This window comes from Vanellus vanellus (genome assembly GCF_965231255.1).
Source record: "Vanellus vanellus genome assembly, chromosome: 2".
NCBI lineage: Eukaryota > Metazoa > Chordata > Aves > Charadriiformes > Charadriidae > Vanellus > Vanellus vanellus.
The window spans coordinates 105142938-105163950 of record NC_138906.1 but is presented as its reverse complement, the minus strand read 5'-3'; the positions used below and the strand labels follow the sequence as shown (position 1 = coordinate 105163950).

General features: G+C 36.9%; 1 protein-coding gene across 1 annotated transcript in view; it reads left to right on the top strand.

Annotated features, from left to right (window-relative positions):
* ZNF236 (zinc finger protein 236) overlaps positions 1 to 21013 on the top strand; it is a gene marked incomplete at its 5' end in the record, with an annotated part of 80509 nt that overhangs the window by 14229 nt on the left and 45267 nt on the right. Inside the window, 4 exons of the mRNA XM_082499209.1 lie at positions 4862 to 5040; positions 7947 to 8071; positions 12958 to 13130; positions 15508 to 15654. Of these exons, the coding sequence (XP_082355335.1) occupies positions 4862 to 5040; positions 7947 to 8071; positions 12958 to 13130; positions 15508 to 15654 (624 nt within the window). The remainder of the gene's footprint in view (positions 1 to 4861; positions 5041 to 7946; positions 8072 to 12957; positions 13131 to 15507; positions 15655 to 21013) is intronic.

Genomic DNA, 21013 nt, shown 5'->3' with positions numbered 1-21013 from the left:
TTTTTTTTTGAGTGGGTATTTCGCTTGAGAGGACTTCTTGTTCCTTCCCCTCTCAGGATTTCGTTTTCCGTATTTGTAGGGCATTGATTAAATTCTTAGCAAACAGTTAATGCATAAAAGTATTTTGCACACTTTATAGTCATTACTGCATTACTGGAGTTGCCAGAGTTGATTGTACTGCCCAGAATACCAAGTTTTCAATCATGTAATTACCTCTTCCTCCTGTGAAGGCCTTTTAAAATTGCACTTTGTGTTGGAGATTTGGAGTTGAGTCAAGTATGCAGTTTATCGCCGGACTTCTCATCGTAAACATAATAGTATGTTTCTCCATACCAACTACAGACAGTTTACAGCAGTTTTTACCGGTAGGTTTGTGATGATAGGCCCATTTGCATTTTTCCCTAAAGCAGGCAGGGAATGCTATTCGTAGAGAATGTAGTCCTCCTTTAACCTTGTTATCAGTTCATGTTTTATCATGTGCACAACTGGGTTAAAATAATAGAATTATAGAATTGTTGAGGTTGGAAGATCATCAAGTCCAACCATTAATCTAACCTGACAAAACCACTTCTAAACCATGCCCCCAAGTACCACATCTACCCTTTTTTTAAACACCTCCAGGGATGGCGCATCCACCACCTCCCTGGGCAGCCTATTCCAAAGTTTAATAACCCTTTCAGTGAAAAAATGTTTCCTAATATCCAATCTAAACCTCCCCTGACATAACTTGAACCCGTTTCCTCTTGTCCTATCACTTGTCACCAGGGAGAAGAGGTCAGCCCCCACGTCTCTACAACCTCCTTTCAGGTAGTTGTAGAGAGGGATAAGGTCTCCCCTCAGCCTTCTCTTCCCCAGGCTAAGCAATGCTGGTTCCCTCAGTTGTTCCTTATGAGACTTGTCCTCCAGACCCCTCACCAGGTTCGTTGCCCTTCTCTGGACACACTCCAGCACCTCAATGTCCTTCTTGTAGTGAGGGGCCTGAAACTGAACATAGTACTCAAGGTGGGATCTCACCAGTGCTGAGAACAGGGGGATGATCACTTCCCTAGTCCTGCTCACCACACTGTTACTGTTACAGGCCAGGATGCTGTTGGCCGCCTCGGCCACCTGGGCACACTGCCGGCTCATATTCAGCCGGCCATCCACCAACACCCCCAGGTCCTTTTCTGCCGGGCAGCTTTTGAGCCGCTCCACCCCAAGCCTGTAGCGCTGAATGGGGTTGTTGTGACCCATGTGCAGGACCTGGCACTTAGCCTTGTTGAACCTCATACCATTGGCCTTGGCCCATTAGTCCAGCCTGTCCAGGTCCCTCTGTAGAGCCATCCTACCCTCAAGCAGATCAACACTCCCACCTAGCTTAGTGGTCATCTGTGAACTTAGTGAGGGTGTGTTTGATCTCCTCATTCTGATCATTGATAAAGATATTAAAGAGAACTGGCGCCAGCACAGAGCCCTGGGGAAGACAATTTGTGACCAGACACCAACTAGATTTAATTCCATTCACCATCACTCTCTGGGCATGGCCATCCAGCCAGTTTTTTTACCCAACAAAGAGTACACCTGTCCAGGCCATGAGCAGCTCTGATTTTGATACTTGGTGCAGATGTCAGAAGAATAGGTTGTGTGATGCCTTTCAATTTATAATTCAGTCTGCAGCCTAAAAATTAATTTTATATTAGCACCTTTCAATTGCTAATGAATATATTCTTGTAATGCTGTATAATTCTGTGATAAAACACATGAAATAACATTAAATTAATAGAGAATTGCAAGAATGACTTTCCCATTAGTTATGCACTGGACTATAGGAGAGCTGGAATTTGAACTTGAAGCAGAGGGTCTTAACAATGGTCATTGAGGAGTTTTTCATAATGTGCAGGATAAGAAGTTATCAGTGGAGTATGTTCTCCCGCCTGTTTGCTGTCACTTACTCTTCCTGTTAAAAAGGCTGAAAATCAGAAAACAGAGCAAAGAAACATACTCACTCATACATAGCAGGAGGAGACTACTGCACAAAGCTGAGTTTTGGGTGACTTTAGTCTCACTTTGTGCTGCGTCAGCCAGCTTTATCTACAGATGAGTGCAGAAGAGCAGTAACAAGAAACTAGTGTGATCAGAATCATAGAATAGTTTGGGTTGGAAGGGACCGTTAAAGGTCATGTGGTCCAAACTCCCCTGAAATAAGCAGGGACATCTTCAAATAGATCAGGTTGCTCAGAGTCCCGTCCAACCTGACCTTGAATGTTTCTAGGGATGGGGCATCTACCACCTCTCTGGGCAACTTGGTCCACTGTTTCACCACCCTTATTGTAAAAAAATTCTTCCTTATATCTGGTCTGAATCTTTCCTCTTCTAGTTTAAAACCGTTACCCCTTGTCCTATCACAACAGGCCCTGATAAAAATTTTGTCCCGATCTTTCCTGTAGGCCCCTTTTAAGTACTGAAATGCTGCAGTAAGGTCTCCCTGGAGCGTTCTCTTCTCTAGGCTGAACAACCCTAATTCTCTCAGCCTGTCCTCATAGGAGAGGTGCTCCATTTCTATGCTCATTTTTGTGGCCCTCCTCTGGATGGGCTCCGATAGGTCCATGTCTTTCCTGTGCTGAGGGCTCCAGAGCTGGACGCAGTATTCCAGGTGAGGTCTCACCAGAGCAGAGGGGCAGAATCACCTCCGTCACGCTGCTGGCCATGCTTCTTTTGATGAAGCCCAGGGTATGGTTGGCTTTCTGGGCTGTGAGCGCACACTGCTGCGTCATGTCCAGCTTTTCATTCACTAGTACCATGAAGTCCTTCTCTGCAGGGCTGCTCTTGATCCCTTCATCTTTCAGCCCGTATTGATACTGGGATTTCGCTCAACCCAGGTGCAGGACCTTGTACTTCGCCTGGTTGAACTTCATGAAGTTCATACAGGCCCACTTCTCAAGCCTGTCCATGTCTCTCTGGATGGCATCCCCTCTCTCAGGCATGTCAGCTGCAGACTTGCTGAGGGTGCACTCAATCCCGCTATGTCATTGATGAAGATATTAAACAGTACTGATCCCAGTACGGACCCCTGAGAGACACAAATTAGCTTCTTGAGGTCTCCTCCAGTTAGGTTTGGGAGAGCATATATGTCTGTGTTGAAATGCAGATTTTCATAATTGATTGCTCCTGTGAGAGGTTCCAGAAGGAATTTTCTGGGCTTTTTAAATCTATTTTGTAAGAAACTAACTTTTATCCTTATGTTCCTTAGTGATTTGTGTGTGATAAACTGTTGTAATGGAAAAAACACGTGTTCAAAGCTCCTCGCTTTCAGGTAGCTTTCTTTTAAGTAGTCATAAAAAACATACCTTGTGTAAATATGTCTGACCTTGTAGAGGATTCTTGGTTTTGTCCGTTTCCTCACTGGAAATGGACAGTAGTACTTTTTGACCGGTGAGAAAGGAACACTAAATACAAACTGAAAAAATCTAATTTATAGCATTAAAACTGCTAAATCCAAAACGTAGCACTTTACCAGCTGCTAGTAAGAAAGTTAACACTATCCCAGCTGAAACCAGGACAGACTTGCATGTAGATCCTGGGAAAGAAAGTAATATGTATTTATTTATTTATTGTCCCACACTATAATTTGAGTCAGTAATAATGATCTCTAGGTTACATTAAACAAGTCATTTTTGAGGTAGTATTTAATTTCATTAAAAGACTTCATATTTTAAAGTTTTTGTGTGGAAATGTCTGGCAATATTTCAAAAGTTTTGTTCTTTCAGACTTAGAGGACAAATTACTGTCAAAACATTTTAAAAATAGCACTGCGTATCTTTGTTCCTCTTGTTTAAAACATTCTGGTCAATATTGTTATTTAAATGAACACTGTTTTTTTTTTTCCCCTTGTTGATGATTCGATGAGATAAAAAAAAGAGGGAGGGAGGATAAAAAACATGTCCATTTGCAGGGATAGTTACAATTATGAAAAATGAAAGCTGTCTGAAGATACTTACACACACCAATAAGGAATATGTAACAGATGTATTGCCAAAGAGATGGTGAATATTTTTACACATTTAATCTTAACTCTCTCCTTAGATTTTGTAAAATAAAGATATGCTGAGAAATTAAATTAATGGTTTTGAAAAGCAAAAGGAAGTCAAATGCAGAGCTCTTAGTTTTCATTGAAACAATATTTGACTGTGATTCTTCCTCTGAATTTCAGAGAAATGGCAGTGCTTTCACATTAAACATTACAAATTTGATTTTCATTCTAAATGACATGGAATACTAATGTAACTGGAAAGTGGTATGTTTAACACTGCTGCAAAATTAATGGGTTGAAGTGATATCTGTAAAAAACGTGTCCTATTAATTTTTTTTTTTTCTGTGAAGGTAGCTTAAGAAAAGTCAGTAGTAACTGTGGAGGGATTAATGTTAAAAAGTGACAGTTTGTATCATTTTAACCAGTAAAAGTGTAAAATCCCTGAATCTACAATTAAGATGTTTTGGTTAGAAAGTAGTATTTTTTACAAATGGTTATGTAGACCATAGCATAATGGCACTGAGGTAAGTTTCTGTGTGTATTTTGAAGTAGCCTACCAAAGAAATAGGGAGTGGTGGTGAGGATGGTACTGAACTTCTTGTTTCTGCTTCATTATGAACTTCCTCAGAATTCAGTTTCAGTGGAGTTTCTTAAAATATAAATATTACTGTGAGCTTGCAGTGATTATTGTTTATGATTTATATTATGGGGCTCAAACTTTTTTGCTTGTTTTTTACTGCTGCTTGCTTCCAGCTGCCAGTGTCCCTAGAAGGATACATTAATCTACTTGAGCAAAGCTTGTACTGCTGTTGGGAATTTTTTTTAAAAATCAGTCTTTATTGTCTCTTTCAGAATCTTATCTGTTCTGAGTGTGGAGATGAATTTACTTTACAGAGTCAGCTGTCCATACACATGGAAGAACATCGTCAAGAATTGGCAGGCACTAGGATCCACAGCTGCAAGTCTTGCAAAAAGGAATTTGAAACTTCCTCACAGCTAAAGGAGCATATGAAAACTCACTATAAAATAAGGTGATAATCACGGGATTGTAACAAAATAAGCATATGTTACTTTTGTGGTGATAAGCAAGAGTAGCATTTCCAATCATCAAAGTACCATGATCTACGCAGATCATTTCTTTTCTTTGGTATGCTGTTATGAAACAGCATTTGGTTTTTAAAACCTTACTAAAGTAGGTGGTTATTTTTGGAGGCCTTAATGTTTTTTTTTTCTTCCTAGTTTTTGTATTTGGGCACCCGTACTAAGAATAGTTCCATCGCTAGCTGTTTATAAATGCAGGCAAAGTTTGTCTGATACAGAGTGGTTTCTGAAGCATGTTTGTGTGTGTTTTTAAAAGCTAATGGCAGTACATTGAATAAAACGTATACTAATTTTATATAGCAGTTACTGTAATTGCAAAAATCCTAATACTTACCTTCTGCAAAGAAATAAGTTGTTCCTTGCACTTAATTGTCTTTTGCAAGGAGTCCACCACAACCTGCTGTGAGTTTCTTGTAAATCTGAAAAAGCACAAAATGAAGAGGAAAAAACAGGGCTAATAAATGCTGTTCTTTTAGGGAACACTTGTTCTGTCTTTCAGCTCTCTAGTTGAACCTTACTTTTAGGAAGTTGAAAATTAAGTTAGAAGAAAGAAAAACTTACTTGGTTTAGTTTATACATGAAGAAAGCCTAAGGTTTTTGACAGATGGTCACTCTTAATCTCTTCTGTTTCTATAAAAAACAGATGGGGAAAACATATATTTAAAAATGAGAAATATTGGGTATTTCCAATTATTTTTATTGGCAAATGATGTTGTAGATTTCCATTTGCAAACTGAAAATTGAGGTACGTTGTTATGTTTCTATTGAGTTATATAATATTACACAAAAAAATTCTTGTTGTGAACATCTCCTGTGGAAGTTAGGATGAATAAATAAATAAGGAATAGATGGGCGAATCTCATACAATGGCTTTGATTTTGAGTTATGCATGCCACGTTCTGATATAAATGAGATACAGGTGGTCCACGATAATTTATCTTTATTTTCATAAACATGCAATATTTGTGGATTCAGAGCTTCATTATATGATTCACCTTATTTATCAGTTCAGATGTAGAAACACATTGCATTTGTATTCAGAAAACTACTGTCCATAACAGTGCTTTACTGTCCTTTCACCAGCAGTACCAATTCAAGCCATGTATGTGAGTCTGGTTAATGAATTGCATAAGTGATCCTGCTCCACCTTCTGTGATGCAGATAAGATTCAATATATTTATATATAGAATCTATTCAACTTATTTTATAATAAGTTTCGAAAGATTTTTAGGCTTTAAAATTATGAGGAGCTTTGTTCCTTTAAGTTTTTTTTTCATAGTGGTTGCACTTTTTGTTTCCAGAAAGTTGTTTGTGTTTGAAACATTTGAATGGAAAACTATTATGAACTTATAATTTAAATTTAGTATTTATCTTTTGCTAAAAAGAAAATGGTCTTTATAATTCTAAACGAGGGAATATTTTAGAAGGTGATCTGATCTTGAAGGACTGTCCTTGCAATTGTCTCCAAATTGGATATATTTCCTTTACTAAAATGCCACAGCTATAGTTGGAAGACATGTTGCTAATCAGAGAGTGCATTCTGACAATTAGGCTGATCTAGATCTGTCCGGAGATGGAAAGAAGAGGAGTTTCTAACATCTGTGCTGTTCTTCTCTCTCCTACTCTTCAATCTTCATTTGATTTTACTCTAGATATTTCAGTAAATTTTGATAGATAAAATTAATATGTAAAAGGAAAATATATTACCTAAACTCTGTGCTTGCTCTGCAAGAGGATAAAAAGAGTTAAAAAACACATATTCGTTTGAAGTAATTGGAAGGGAAAATGTGCTTTCCTGTAAATATACACTGAATATCTATGTTCTCTCAGAGTAGAAAGATGCATCATTTGAGCAGAAGTTTAACTGTTTCTTGTCTTATGCACGGATTGTTACTCCCCTGCTATTTTTTATATTGTTATATCAGCCTGTGTTCCAAGGTGGTGGTGTATTTTGCACATCTGTTCCACATTAGCTAATTCTTATTTCTCAGTTGTTCAGAAAAACACCAGGTATTTACATTTGTATAATTTCAGTTAGCTTTAAGCAGTACTGACAAGCTGGATTACTGTATAGGTGTAAATACTTGGGCGCTATGAAAAACGTGGAGTGCTGTAGATACCACACTGCCTTCTGGTTTCACCTTCTTTAGCTGATTTGTTGTAATGGTCTTTTAATATCCCCTAGGTTTTGGGGTTTTCTTTTTTTCCAGCATAAAATCAGTTGTGTTTTTTCACATTGCTGTTTTTCAGCGGTCACTTAATCAGTTTTATTTGTAGCGAAATGATTTATGGGAGTTATATATCATCTCTTACCATGTCTCTGTGGAGATTGTGATTTGTATATGAGGAGCAGCGGTGAATATCTGGGTTGTTAAATTCTTCACCTGTTTTTGTTAGACATCAGCATTTGTGCTCTAGTGCTTCCTATTTTAATTAAAAACAAAAGTCTTGCTGTGTTCAGGCAAAAGAAATAAAGTTGCACAGAGTTGAAAGTTCCCACCAAAATAGTAGTTGTGAAGTCACTGTATACTCCTAGCAGAATTCACAGTGAAAATCTCACTAGAGAACCTCTAAGAACTATCAGTTTTATTACAGAAATAACTGTAAAATTCTTGCTGTTGTGTAGGTACGTAGAAAAGTGCTCCATTTGCATTATTCTTTTAGCATCATTAAAGAGTTTGTTTTTTCACTGTTGCAGCTGATACTATACATTGTCATAAAATTTACACTATGTTAAAAAATTATGGGGTAAAATCAGCTATCAGCTTCTTCAAAGTAATGTTTAATATTAGGTTTAAGAGGATTTTATTTAAATTCCTTTTTTTTTAAATGACAGAGTATCAAATACCAGATCTTACAACAGAAATATTGACAGAAGTGGGTTTACCTATTCCTGTCCTCACTGTGGAAAGACATTCCAGAAACCGAGTCAGTTAACAAGGCACGTTAGGATACACACAGGTAAGATTGTGGAAGTAATTATTTTAGTTTGTATTTGCATTTGTTTTAAAAAATGCAATTAATCTGTGAAATATTTTTATCTCAGTTGGGACTTGAAATAGCATTAATACATCTGGTTCTTTAGATGCTGTTATTTGTTGGTTTAAAACACCCTTTATGTAATTCCTTTGCTTAGGAAACTTATATGCTTTTAAAAATCTTTTTAACTATGTCTAATGATATACATCTGGAAATTTTAAGTACTTTACAGGTTTCGTATGTTACAGAATACCAGTTTTGGTACTTAAAGTTTCAATGGGCCCTAAAATTAGAATACCTAGATAAGGGCCAGTCAGGTACTCTAAATAAAGATCTCGCATACTCTAGAGAACAGGTTCTAAAATTTACAATCAAAAATACAGTAGAAACACATGAGGATGAATAATACTGCTTACATAGTGGCCTTGCTTTTGTTTTTAGATTGAGTTAAAGTTATTGCCATGTATTTTCTGTACTTACTGTAACTGCCATTTTCAGGATGTCCAAAATGAACTTGTGAGGTGATAAGCCTAGATTGTAATTTTGATACTTGAAGAAGAGCAGGTGACGGTTCATTTTTCAGAATGAGTAGCAGATGTTTTTTGCAAAATTACTGTAATAAATATGTGCATTTGTTTAACTCTAAAGCAACTGAAATAACTGAAAAATGCTAAGCGTGAAATAATACAAGTTTTTGAAGTGTACAATCAATGGTAAGAATAGGTCTCAAGTTTTAACCAGACATACATAATATACCTTGAGTTTGGCTTTAAACAAAACCTTCATTGAAGGTGCTTCAGTGATATGCAATATATATTTATTTTCCATCCTCTGAACAAGTTGCTGTTTGTCTAGTTTTTAGCTAATTAGAGTAGTAAATTATGTAAGTGTGTAATCTTGTTTGTATTAGCAGTCTGTTCATGCAGTGATGTGGCAAGTTGCTATGTACAAGAATGAAATAAAAATTCCGTTGCAGGACTCTTTTTTAGGAATCTTTTTAAGTTTTATAATTTAATTGTAAAACAATAACACAAGAGGTCACCCTTGTACCTGCTTTAAAAGTTGGCTCAAAGTAACATCCAAAAAAGTAGTTGAAAATAAACTTTCTTATTTTAGAGTTTTGTGTCTATTTGATACATTATTTTAGCTTATTCTAGAGAGAATTAAAGAAACAAGATTATAGCTGGTTGAGGACACTTTCTAAGGCATCAAAAAGTTCAAGAGCATTTATAGTTCTTTTGAAGAGTAAAAAGACATTTGACTGTTGGGAAACCAGAGACAGAAAATGTAGTCTCAATGCGCACATGATGGTAGATCATTTTAAGTTCCAGGTAGCTAGTGAATACTCATTTAATTTGTAAAGTATGTTATTACTTTAAATCTGCAGACAATCTGCCTGGCATCCAATTGCTTGAGGTACTGTAAAGTAAGGAGGAAAGAAGAACTCTGCTTTAAAGAATTTAGAATGCTTAAGTCTTTAATAGTTATAAGAGCATGTCTGTGCTACATGTAAAGGATTACATTAGTGTCTTAATTGCAATGCTTTTTTTGTTCATAGCTATTAATTTCAAGCACTTATACCCTTTGGGGGAAAAAAAAAAATTAAGTCTTGGGGATTTCAATTCCCCATATTAATAACTAAGTAATGAACCCCCCATTCCTCCTCCCAAGTCTGTATTTTGTTAAATTATGCTTGAAAAATACAGAAATTCCACATTTCCACACTGGAATTAAGATTAAGTTTTTTATAATGAAATTTACTTAAATAGGCAAATGTAACCTGAAGCAATACTTCTATGTGTCCACCAGCAGCTATTAGTGGAAGCTAAGCCTTTTACCTATGAAAGCCGAATACAAATTTTGTCTCAGTATTGCAAGAAGATCTGAATCAGTGTTCTGTATTTTAATCTATATTAAAAAAAATATACAGTTAAAACTCACAGACCTTAAAGCATCTTCAAAAGCCATAAGCAGTAGAACAGAAAATACCCATTCCTTCAGAGTTGATAGTATATGAGTTATATCACAGAATCACAAGGGGTTGGAAGGGGGACCTCTGGAGATGGTTTAGTCCAAGCCCCCTGACAGAGCAGGTTCAGTCGGAGCAGGTTGCACAGGATGGTGTCCAGATGGGTTTTGAATGTCTCCAGAGTGGGAGACTCCGCCACCTCTCTGGGCAGCCTGTTCCAGTGCTCTGCCACCCTCAAAGTAAAGAAGTTCCTCTGCATGTTCAGATGGAACTTCCTATCTTCAAGTTTGTGCCCGTTACCTCTTGTTCTGTCACTGGGTACGCCTGAAAAAGACTGTTCCCATCCTCCTGGCATCCTCCCTTTAAGTATTTGTAAGCATTGATGAGATTCCCCCCCTCAGTCTTCTCTTCTCCATACTATAAAGACGCAAGTCCCTCGGCCTTTCCATGTGAGAAAGATTCTAGTCCCCTAATCATCTTTGTAGCCCTTTGCTGTACCCTCCCCATCAGTTCCCTGTCCTTCTTGAACCAGAGAGCTCAGAACTGGACACAATACTCCAGATGCTGCCTCACCAGGGCAGAAAAGAGGGGGAGGATGATCTCCCTCGACCTGCTGGCCACACTCTCTTGATGTACCTGAGGATGCCGTTTGCCTTCTTGGCCACAAGGGCACATTGCTGGCTCATGGTCAGCTTGTCCACCAGGACTCCCAAGTCCCTTTCCGCAGAGCTGCTCTCAAGGAGGTCAGCCCCCAACCTGTACTGATTCATGGGGTTATTCCTCCCCAGGTGCAGTACCCAACGCTTGCCTTTGAATTTCGTAAGATTTCTCCCTGCCCAACTCTCCAGCCTGGAGACAGGCTCTCCAGTGTGTCAGCCAACCCTCCCAGTTTTGTGTTATCAGGAAACTTGCTGATAGTACATTCTATCCCTTCATCCAGGTCATTGATGAATGTATTGAACAGGGCTGGACCCAGTACTGACCCCTGGGGAACACCACTTGTTACAGACCTTCAACTAGACTCTGTGCCACTAGTCACAACCCTCTGAGCTCTATCTGTCAGCCAGTTTTCAATCCACCCACTGTCCATTCATCTAACCCACACTTCCTAAGCTTGCCTATAAGGATGATGTGGGAGACGGTGTCAGCCAAGGTAGACAACCTCCACTGCCCCCCCCATCTATCAATCCAGTCGTGCCATCATAGAAGACTATCAGATTAGTCAGACATGACTTCCCCTTGGTGAATCCATGTTGACTACTTCTGATAACCTTCTTTTCCTGCAGATGCTTTGAGATGACAGAATGAGCTCCATCTTTCCAGGGATGGAGGTGAGGCTGACTGGCCTGTAGCTTCCTGGGTCATCCTTCTTGCCCTTTTTGAAGACTGGAGTGACGTTGGCTTTCTTCCAGTCCTCAGGCACCTCACCTGTTCTCCAGGACCTTTCAAAGATGATGGAGAGTGGCCCAGCAGTGACTTCTGCCAGTTCCCTCAGCAGTCATGGGTGCATCCCATCAGGACCCATAGACTTGTAATCTATTTCAGAAACCCATATGTTTGTAATCTGTTTCAGAAAATAGCTGCTTTTATTTCAAACAATGTGAATTTAATTAAGAATTAATCAATTTTAAACTATATGTAATTACAGCTATATAATTAGAAGTCATATAAAAATATTCATTAAAACTGCTTTAGTGTGCATAATATTTAGCACATACTAGTACTTACTGGTGTAGCAGACATTGATGTACAGACATTGATGTGCAGCATGCTCGTAGTGGTTTGGCTATAGAAATGTGCAAAGGCCAAGTGTTAAATGTTCTCAAGGTCCTGGAGTTACCACAACTAAACTGTTTCACTAAAAAAAAAAAAAAAAAAAAAAAAGTAATACTGAGTTCACAGTGGAGATTTCCAGGAGTCAATTAAGACACATGGATGTAAGAGACTGAACTTTGTTTAGTATCTGTGTGTTCAAAATATGTACCTTTGTAATATGTTAATGCAGTTCTATTACGTTTTGTCACTTACGATTTCTGGGGAATTTTTCATGCCTAATCTGTTAGTGTACAAATAACTCTTAAGTATACACAGCACTGAGAACACCAAAATCAGGAAATAGTGACAGAGCATTCCTGTAACAATATTGCCTAGATTTTCTTCAGTGTTCAGTAGTACTATAAACATACAGAGTTTTAAAATTATTTTTGAGCAGGGCTCGGCTGTACACTATCTCACATAATAGAAACATTTTATTGCACATTTTCAATAGGTAGTTGTAAAGAACAAACAGCTATTAATATTTATTGGGGAGCAGAAACCATATTCCAACTTTTGCAGTGTAGCTGTAAGACTGTTTGATTTTAGACTAAATAAAAGGTTAAATTTTTGACTGTTGGTTATTTATTACTGTTCATTTGACCCTCTGCTCCCTTATTTGTTTCTGTGCCAGTATATGCATTTCATAGGATTTGTTGTAAAAGAATGGCATATGTGGTTTTGGTTTTTCTTTTCGTTTCCCCTTTTTCTTTTCTTCCAGTAGTTTTGCATAGCAACTTCTGAGATCTGCCAAACCACAAGTTGAGGGAAGCTGTTCTAACTAATTGTTTCATGCAGGTTTTATTTGTTTTACCCATTTTAACTGATAATCATAATTTGGTCATAAAACTTTTTCACAAAGCTAGGTCTTAATCAGAGTAGATGTTGAGATTGGTGATCAAAGTAAACAATTTCATTGTCAAAACACCTAATAATGTATGTTTCTATGTCTTTGTGTGTGTATGCACATATGTCTATATGCAGTTTTATTTTAGCTGATACAATTTTTCATTTAGATATAGGAAACTACTGATGTTTATTTAAAGCCCCTTACCCCCCATTTTTTTTTTCCCCGCCCCTTCAGGTGAAAGACCTTTTAAATGCAGTGAATGTGGAAAAGCCTTTAACCAGAAGGGGGCATTGCAGACCCATATGATCAAGCACACTGGTGAAAAACCCCATGCTTGTGCCTTTTGTCCTGCAGCCTTTTCTCAGAAAGGCAATCTTCAGTCACACATACAGAGAGTTCATTCAGAGGTAAATACAATTATTCATAAAGTGGTTGGTCCTAATATACTGCTTATTTCATTTTCAGTATTTAAATTGTGCTGTTTGCTATTCCTGTGCTCTCTGGTGCTTTCTACAGTCAATATAGATTTACTGCTGTAGTATGGATTCTAGTTTGTTTTACCTGCAAATTCAGCTTTCCTTGAATAGATTAATCTGAATAAATGTATACTTAGGATAATTAGCAAAACTGTCACTTACCATTATCTTTTCAGTACCTTGGCAGATTAATAAATTATTAGTGGGTTTAAGTGTATAAAAACGTACCTATGTCAGTCTTGGGAGAATGAGGGCTAGGATCAGATGAAAGTAAGCTAAAAGCAGCAAAGCAGAAAATGGTGAGACATTTCAAGGCCAAACAGCAACCCAAAACTCCATCATAGAGCATACTTGCAATTTATCTTTGAAGTATATATCTTAGAGCCTTTTTCAGAGTTTTTTCAGTTACAGGTAGAGGAAAATTACAAAATAAGATAAAAACGATCATTGTCTGACCTCTTTATGCTGATTTTTTTTCTTCTCTGCGACAGACAGAATTTTTAAGATTCAAGAGGTACTGCTATGATAATGTAATATAGTCTTCCGAGTAACATTGGCTATGCAACTTTATTCAGTAATTTCCTTGCTGATTTCAGTGATTTGTGGCTGGGAATACCCATAGAAAGAAACCTAGTTTTGATCTGGAAGGTATAAAGTGACAGAGGCAGCCTTTTTTTCTCTTCTTTTCCTGCATGCAGACTATCATCTCTGCTCTCACTCTTTACCCGAACTCTGTCTGAGATGTACTTTCTTGTTTTCCGTTTTTGTATTAAAACAACTGATCTTATTTAGTGGATTTTTTATTACTAGAGATCATGTTCGTGTGTTAGAGTTTCTTACTTTTAGGACACATCATAGAATGTGTCTTCATTGAATGTGTCAGTGTCTTGTATTATGCTTAATTGTATTAAATCATATGTTTACATTTCACATACCGTTGTGACTAGTCTTCTACACTGTTCACAGCTCCCTATGTGTGATAGCTTTTGCTACATAAAAAAACCACACCAACGTTAATTTCATAATTTACATTGAATTTTTTTTTAATACTACAAGATTGTTGGGGATCAAGCCAAAAATATTTTCCACTTTTTTCTCTGTTACACTGCTTTTCTGTAAGGATAAAAAAAAAAAGATTCTGGGATTAGGGACTTGAAATAAATGCTGCCTCTTGCTCACGTCTTATGCTGTGTTCTGTGATCCTGAGCCTACATTAGTTGACTATTTTTTTTTCCTTTCTTGCTGTCACTGTGTTTACTTGCATGCAGACTGCATGCAGTACTCTTAGTTCTTAATTTTATCCTGAGACAGTCACAAAATAATGTCACAGGTGATAATCAAGCAAGTTGATTCTCACTTTGTATATCAGTTTAGTTGTACCTGTATTTTATTAGTTGATACCTCTTTCTGAAAGTCTGGTTACCAGTTTAAGCTAATGTCAGAAAATACAAAGCTCCATACTATATTGCAAGCAGTACAGTGTGTTTTCTTTTGAAGGCTTTGTTTTTGCCTACATATTGAAAGTACTGCACTGGTTCTTACTGCTGTGTGATCGACTGAGGAAGAGGGGGAACTGAGGATGGTTGCTTTAATTACCTCAACTCCTTGGCCTGAAAGTCTCGAACAAGTTGCTGCTGATCACTTTCTCATCCTGTGTGTTCAAATTCAGTTCAAACTATATATTAAACTTCCCTGCCCTTCACTATGTTGGTTTTTTGGTGTGTGTGTTTGTTTTTTTTTCATGCAGGCCTATGCCCTTTGGCCCAATCTATCTCGCCTTCATTCTACTTTGATCTTAAAAATGCATTTTATTTTTTCTTGGAAATGTGTAAAAGGTTTGTTTGCAAATGTGAACAGAAGAGAGTCAAAATGTGAAGATAAGTTATCAGCATTTTTTCTCTTCATATTTCTAAACTTCCATATGTATGATGTTACATCTTCAGGCACATCTTAATTGATAAAGTTGCATTTTGATTTTGTTTCTAAGTGTGTAACGGTAGGAAGTTGTAAGGAGGAAAAAGTGTCAAGCCTCATTTGCCAGATGACATTTGTTTTGTTCTCTGATGCTTCCACACGTTGAGAAGTGGTAATAGGAGATCCCAGGTGTGCACATAGATTACAGTTGACTTAAAAGCCAAGAGATACCAGACTAATTCCGTAACTGGATATCAGTAGCTTGGAAAAATAAACCGTTTCAGCTCTCACAATCCCATGGTATATTTGTTATATGGATAAATAATGAAAAATGTAAAAAATTTAGGTGGTAGATTTAGGGAAAATTTACTTGATTTTTTTTGTTTTATTGAAGGTGAAGAATGGCCCAACATACAACTGTACAGAATGTAGCTGTATCTTCAAAAGCTTGGGTAGTTTAAATACACATATCAGCAAGATGCACATGGGTGGTCCACAGAATTCTGCAAGCTCTTCAACAGATGTATCTCATGTTACAGCGGTAAGCTTTTGCTTGGTATATTGTGAAAATGCCTTTAAGAGTTTAATTAGATCTATGTCTTAATTCCAGTAATTCTTCAGACAGGTTAGAACTAAAAGACCTATAGCTGTTTTTTGTCTTTTTAAAGTCCTGTGTCATTTTTGGAATTGATTTGTGTTATGTAAATTGGCCAAGTACATGCAAAAAAGGATTTTCAATTTGAGAATTTAGATGAAAATACAACATTTTATTCTACAACTGAGGCAAATATAATTCTGGTGCTTACAGATTGTGTGTGGAGGAAAGGTTTCCCCCCCTAAAAATAATTGCAAAGTTTTGCTGGAGCAATGAAATCTGGAACTATTCAAATTATATTGTAGTTTTAACTCATATTCAGAAATTATTTGTATAATTCTAGTCCACATAAAGCCATAGTGGATTCTTCTTTTGAGTATTTCTGATAACTTGCTTTAAATGTTAGCTTCTTACTTGACAGATAATAAAGTAAAAGTCTTAGCTTTATTGGAAGTGCTGCATGTTGGGTTTTTCTCTTTACCAAGATACAAGAAGCTAAATTTCAGAAAATGCTTCTGGTTTCACAAGACGATTTTGTTTTTTGAGCCAGTGCATATTTAATGCATCATACTACTTTTTTTCTTTCTTTCTTTGAATAGAACTACATTTTCTACCTTTATTCCACCCTGTTTCACATTATTTCCAACTTCTATGCTTCAAAAGTCAATGGATGATAAGTGATAGCAGACTTTGAAGAGGAGGGTTAAAATTTAAAGTCTCAATTTCATTATGCAGCTGTATTGTGTTGAAAGCAAGTGTCTAGTAGTGTTGTTTGGAGAAGTATTTTTCTTCTTTTAGATTTCATAAAGTTTTTCTTCATATGGCAGATGCTATTTGTCTCTTTAGGTTAAAAAAGGATTAATGTCTCCTATTTGCTTGCAAGTACATATAATCTATGTCTTTTTGTACATCTCTACATTCATAAGCCTAATCTTAAAAGCAGAATGAAAAAAGGATTCATTCATAGTACCTCATGTTTGCTTTTGCTGTCCAGTTGTGTTTTTCTTGTTTTGGTTTGCTTGAGTATTTTGCATTTGTATTGCCTATTGATAGTACAGAATTGTGGTGTTATCTTTGCTACATGTATACTTCTCTGCTTGGATGAAGGAGGGGAAAAATAAAGAATACCTTCATACAATAGTATAAGCAAACTGTGAGAAGAATTCTTCTAAAAACAGAGGCAAAGAAGTTTAACAAGGAAGAGCAAAGATAATAACTGACGTGTCAGTTGCATATTAAGAGTATTACGCTTTTTATTTTTAATTTTATATCTGAAACTGCAGAGATTTAATGATTGATCGATTGGGTTTTTTTATTGCTACAGAAAGATGGTGCATTCTTAGATTAGCACTAGTATTCTTATATTAGAACTGACTTCTTCATTATGCTCAAAACTTGCAGAGCTTATTTAACAAGAAATCTCCAGTATAATAATTGTTCTGAAGCTTGTGATCAGTCTCTGTTGTCCCTTGTTATTATAAGAACAGATTATGTCCTTAATACAACAAATTACAAAAGTTAGTCTCTTGAAGTGCTGTATTACCAAAAAACGCTTTCTTGTGTGATACATGAGTACATCTTGTAAAATATTCTTACTGTAAGTTGTTACTTGGATTTTGCTGCATCAGTTCTTATAGCTAAGGTATTGTTTTCTGTAACTTGTGTTTATTTAATGTATATAAACTAAGAAGCAACATTAGTGATTCTGGGTACTGTTGTATTTCTCCCATAGTCTCATTTTTTGTGTCCCTAGTCTCCGTACTGTGGGTATTGCACTAGTTTTATGCGTGATGTTAGCCATATTTTTCTTCTTTTGGTACAAAGGCTTAGAATACTTTATTTTCATTTTTGTAGGACTCTGTCACCCAGCCTTTAACAGCATCCCCTGCTAATCTTTTGCAACCCGTTGATAACAAATGGAAGAATGTAAGTGTACAGTTTTTGTCATATTTTTGTGTCAAGAGTAAAAGTGGGAGAAATTTTACAGAATTTTGTAAGCTTTCATTTAACTGGTGGAAAAGGATATGCAATGGTCCTCTGCGATAAGTTGATCAGCTAGCATGTGAAGGCAAACCTCTTGGTGAATGCAGCTGGTTATTTAGGAATGGAACAGGTCTTGAACGGATTATATTCCCTCATTTATGATACAGTCATGATTTTGCACATAATTCTGTTCATCAGGCCTTCAAAATGGAGGCAAATATTCTGTATAAAAAGACCAGAAAAAGTAAGGACTCTCATACATACCGGATTATCCTGCCTCTCTGACTTTACTTCACAGGGATACCATGGTTTGGATGAAGAGGGAAGGAGCTGTGTTGGTGCTGGTTGAGTTGGTTGGAATGGAGGTGGCAGGGAAACGTGGGGCTCAGGAGGAGCCTGTAGAGCTGGGGAAGGACAATGCAGGGCTGGCTTTCTGGAACCCCATAGCAAGCAGTCGTGATGTACAGGCAGGTCTTGATATGCCAGTCACAGCAAGAGCGTTAGTGTGTTTTGTTGCAGCTATGTAGCCTGTTGGTTGTCAGCTATAGTTTGCAGCATCATATCTTAGTGACTGAGTAATTTGACTTGCATTAACCCCTTCCCAACTTGAGCCAGTGATTATCTTCTCATGTGCTAGAATCTACAAAACCAAGGACTAGGAAGTGTGGCAGTATTGTTTTAAAGTCACCACAACCAGTCTATCCACTTTCTTTGTATCTTTTACTGTGAATTCAGTGTTCCAGGGCCAGTTAACTTAAAGCTTAACAGAACTGATGTGAACTAATTAATTACTAATATTTGCTGTATTAAATAAATAGTTATGTTTCTTGTAAGGCTTTTAAAAAAAGTATTAAAAATGGCTGTTCTTCAAAAGCAATTTATTTTAAGTAAATCTTCATTATTTTTTTTTTAACCAATTGAAATTATTTTTCTTGGTAAGGAGCGGTATCAGAAGCGATGTCTGGTTTTTAGAGGCAGGGGCTCTGTGTGTGTGAAAGTGCAAGTCTGAAAAGAAGATAACTGTCAATTGTGCCATGTTGTGTGGCTCCCTGTACTTGATGCAGAGTGCCAGGTATTTCCCTAGTGAGAGGTACCAGTTGGGAGCAGTGGATCTCATTGCCCCCTCCTTTCAGAATTGCCTGGTGCTCTTGGCTACCAAGTGGGAGAACTGGTTCAGTTCCATCCTTAGTCTTAGCATTTCCCAACCTGTTTCTTCTTCAGAGAATGACTTAGTAACTGGGGAGCCACCGAACAGTTTAAGCATGAACCTTCACAGAGTCAACTTCAGTTTATAGTGTGGTGGATCTAGGAAACCAAGCAAGGAGAAGCCTGACTTTCTAGGCTAGTTAGAGCAGAAAGCTGAATTCTCCTTTCCTGTGCCAGGGTACCTTCTATTTTTACAGTAGTAACTACGTACTGTAACACGTATGGGAATCTTGTAGAAAAGGTACGCATGGCATCACCTCAAAACTAATGCAGGCAGACCTCAGTGCTAAGGTGAATTAGCAACAATTTTGTGACGTCTTTTCAGATATTCCTCCTTTGATGTACTGTCTGCTTGTTTCTGTGCCTTTAGATGCACAACCTTCTTGTTTATGTGCAGTAACTGTTCATTTGTTGAGCTAGGATTATGCTCGGATTCATCCAGGGGACTGCACCATGTATCACACATGGTTTTAAGAAAATGTATAGGTACTTCTATTTAATGTTAGCTTTTTGGTAAGTAGAGCTAGTTGCATCCTTAATTATTCTTCCTTTTTTTTTTTCTTGTAATGGATGTGATAAAAAGCAGGGATATGTTTTGTATTTTTAAATAGAATGACGTACTAAAACTAATGTGAGGCACCATGAGTGATTTTTTTTTTTTTTTAAAACTTTCTGAGAGAAGTTGTAGAGGAGGTGTGCAGGGAATCACTGTTGTTACTGTGTTTCTGATGGGGTCTCTTGGAAATTGATTCTTGACCCTACACTACTTAATATTTTATCAATGACCTGGAAGAAAATATAAAATCATCACTGATCAAGGTGGCACAAAGATTGAGGTAATTTATGAAGAGGACAAATCAATGATACAGAGTGATCTGGATTTCTTGGTGAGCTGGGTGCACCAAGCAATATATGTTCTGATATGGCCAAGAATAAAATCACATATAGAAGAGGAGGAAAAGTAGGCAATATTCATGGGATAGGAGTTTTCAAAGTTTATAAATTCCCCTTATGAATAGGGATGGAAGAGGTAATAATTGATATATCAGCTAAAAGTTAGTTTTTCCTTGCCTGGAAAGATCAGTTTTTGGTCTTTTTATTTAGAGTAGAAAATTTGCATAGAAATGAAAAGCTTGTATGTCCTCTCAATTTAATTCTGGGAATTTTTGCTTTTGTTGGTTGTCTCTTCATACTGTTTGCTGTTCATGAACAGTGTTCAAAGATACAGGAGAAATCGGAGCTATCAGAATTCTTAACGTATGATATGATGTACTTTGTTATTGAAGAGATTCAGGGTGCATTATCTATTTTGCCCATCAGATATCCAGGATGAGTTGATCTGCTGTTTTGAAGAAAAATCTGTAATCTCTTTAATACAGGAGAGAAAAAAGTTTTGAGGGTTGAAGTTAGATGAATTCACACTTCGAAATGAAATTTTAGTGTGGATAACTTACTGTTGGAGCAACTTGTTAAAGTTGGATACCAACAGAAAAAGTTACCACAATAAATTACTTGATTTAAAAAACTGCTATAGTTTCTGTACTTTACTTGAAGTATATAAAATATGTAACTGCTGTAATTTCTACTTTACTTGGAGTAATTCACTCAGAGCTATCATGAGGTCTGTGTTACACAGCAGATCAGACAGGCTAAGGGCGATCACAAAGTCTATTGTTCTAGTCGAACAAATGCGGAATTATGAGGTAGTAATAAAACACTTCATTCTCTATTCTATTATTAAAATCAGGTATTGAAGCGAGACCTACAAAGAGACCTCAATTTTTTGTAATGAACAGGGTGTCTTAATAGTAATGGTAACAAACTTAATATATACATAATGGATGCATATAATTTTTCAAAAAAGATAAACTTTGTGAGACTGGCTATAAACTGCTGAACACGCTGGTTAAATACATGTAATACTGTAATTTTCAGGTCAAAGATGATGTTGAGCAGTTCCTTCATTGGCGATTTTTTTTACTTTTGCTAAAGCCTGGGAGAATTTTACAGACTTTTTAGTGTAGGCATCCCGCTCTACTGAAGAGCTTCCCTGCATTCAGTTGCAAGAAAATGAATAGTCTCTATAAAGAGCTATTACAGTCTTAGCAAAACACTT